The sequence below is a fragment of the Plectropomus leopardus genome, unplaced genomic scaffold (genome assembly GCF_008729295.1).
Source record: "Plectropomus leopardus isolate mb unplaced genomic scaffold, YSFRI_Pleo_2.0 unplaced_scaffold15214, whole genome shotgun sequence".
NCBI classification, from domain to species: domain Eukaryota; kingdom Metazoa; phylum Chordata; class Actinopteri; order Perciformes; family Serranidae; genus Plectropomus; species Plectropomus leopardus.
The window spans coordinates 1-2144 of NW_024616295.1; the positions used below are offsets into that span (position 1 = coordinate 1).

General features: G+C 37.4%; 1 protein-coding gene across 1 annotated transcript; it reads right to left on the reverse strand.

Moving 5' to 3' along the window:
* Positions 1 to 12: 12 nt before the first annotated feature.
* On the reverse strand, positions 13 to 1809 carry LOC121964320 (rap1 GTPase-activating protein 2-like; the record flags this gene model as incomplete). The annotated part of the gene is made up of 4 exons (XM_042514534.1): positions 13 to 144; positions 605 to 691; positions 1444 to 1548; positions 1676 to 1809. Coding segments are annotated over 4 exons (432 nt in total), but the record flags the coding sequence as incomplete, so codon positions are not given.
* Positions 1810 to 2144: the final 335 nt, after the last annotated feature.

Genomic DNA, 2144 nt, shown 5'->3' on the forward strand with positions numbered 1-2144 from the left:
TGTGTGTGTTAGTGTGTGTGAGTGTGTGTGTGCGTGTGTTAGTGTGTTAGTGTGTGTGTGTGTGTGTGTGTTGGACCTGTTGGGCTGCGACAGACGATGAGCGGAGCTGAACTTTGACCTTCGCCCGTGGCGGCCTGGGCGAGCGGGGGGCAGAGAGGGGGGTGTGTGTGTGTGTGTGTGTGTGTGTTATTGAGGGTTTTAAATTGTGTGTTTTAAGATAATTAACAGACAATAATACATTTTATTTATCGAGCGTTTTTCAGGAAAGTTAAGAAAGATTCAAAAACACATCAAATGCATTCGAGATATTTTAGTTTGTTGCTCCACGTCTGGTCTTCATAAATTCAGAACGTGTTTCTCCGTTTAATCTTCGATTCATTAAACTCCTTTTAAAACAGTTTTCACAAACGTCTCTGTAATAACGTGAGTCTCCGAGACATCACGTGACGGCGTGATTCCACTTTTGGCCACAAAAACGGGTCTAAAATCGTGGCAGTTCAGGATCTGAATGATCCGACGCCTGAACGAAGGAACGAGTTCATGATTTTACGGAGCAGAAAACAAACGTTAATTCTCATGTTTATATCGTATGTATTTGCTCACCAGGTGTGTTTCGTCAGCGGCGATGCTGAAGCTGCAGGTGCTGGAGGTCGATCTGGAGATTTTACTGCTCTCCTTCTTCAAGTGAATCCTGCAGAGTAAATATAAATATCAGGGTTTATACACACTTTTACTAAAACGTTTCCAGGATTTCTGAAAGAATTTTAGGCAAATTTTAAAGACCATAATTCTCAGAAACAAACATCAATACTCACAAAACAATTTTTGGTCATATTTAAAAAAAACATTTATTTATTTATTTTTTGTTTTTTTCCCTCCGATTTCTAAAGATAATATTTTGGCATTTTAAAGAAAATATTTTGTTATTTTAAAGAAAATATTTTGGTATTTTAAAGAAAATATTTTGGTAGATTTTTTTCTTTAAACAAACTTTGACGATATTTAAAGAAGTTTTTATTTTTTTGTTTTTGGTATTTTTGGCGATTCTTAAAAGAAGAAAATGTCAATTAAAAAAAAAATGTAAGGCGATTTTTTTAGGAAATATTTTGGGTGTTATTTCATTTATGTTTTTTTTAATTTATTTATTTATTTTAAATCACCGGATATGACCAAATTTATCAGCTGTAAACGGTGAATACAGAAACTTGTGTGACTTTTTTGTGGTGTTTTCTGAGGGTTCGGTGAGTGTTTGTCAGACGGATGAAATTCTGAACGTAAAGAGAAACTTTGTTTGTTTACAAGAAAAACAAACAAAAGTTACGTTTAAATTCACGATTTTCCTCATAAAAATATTATTTTCGTTTTCATTTTGTATTTGGGTCCATTTCCATTTGCTGACAGTCGTTTTCTTTTCTTTTCTCACGGACACACCAGAGGACACACCTGTCCCGTTGTCCCGCCTCTGGAGAGCTGGGATTGGACGGCAGCTCCGACCTCACCTCCAGAGTCGGCTGGCAGCCGTCGAAGCTCCTCTGCTCGCCGAGGAGACTGAAACAGCCAGAGCAAAAAAGCCGGAGGAACAAAGTGTCGGAGAACCACAGCAGCAGAGCAGAACCTGCTCTCACCTGCGGCGGTCAGTCAGGTGACTTTAAGAGAGACCGAAGTGTAACGTTACCTCCTCTGGTTGTGTTTCTCTGTTTGGCTGTCGACGCTCAGCAGACGAGGAAAAATCCCCGATCGTCTCTTCACGGGAGACTTCACATTAGACTGTCGCACAACAAACAACACACAACACACAACACACAGCAGCTGTTAACACACACTGTGTCAACGATCACGACTACGGAAATATTTAAAGGACAGAAGTTAATAAGTTATGAATCAGCAACACTGATCTTCTTCTGTCCTTCAAAAACAAAATCACTTCGACATCGTCTGAAAAGAAGAATGAAATTACTCAAACGAAGTAATTATGTTTAACTTAAGTATTTTTTGGAAGTATCTTTGAGTTTTAATATTTTATATAAAACTTTGAGTTTTTATATTTCTGTCAACTTTCACTTTTACTCCAGAGTATTTTGAATTTTCCATAATATTGTTATTGTCCAATACAGTGAAAATCAAACATATACATATGTATATGT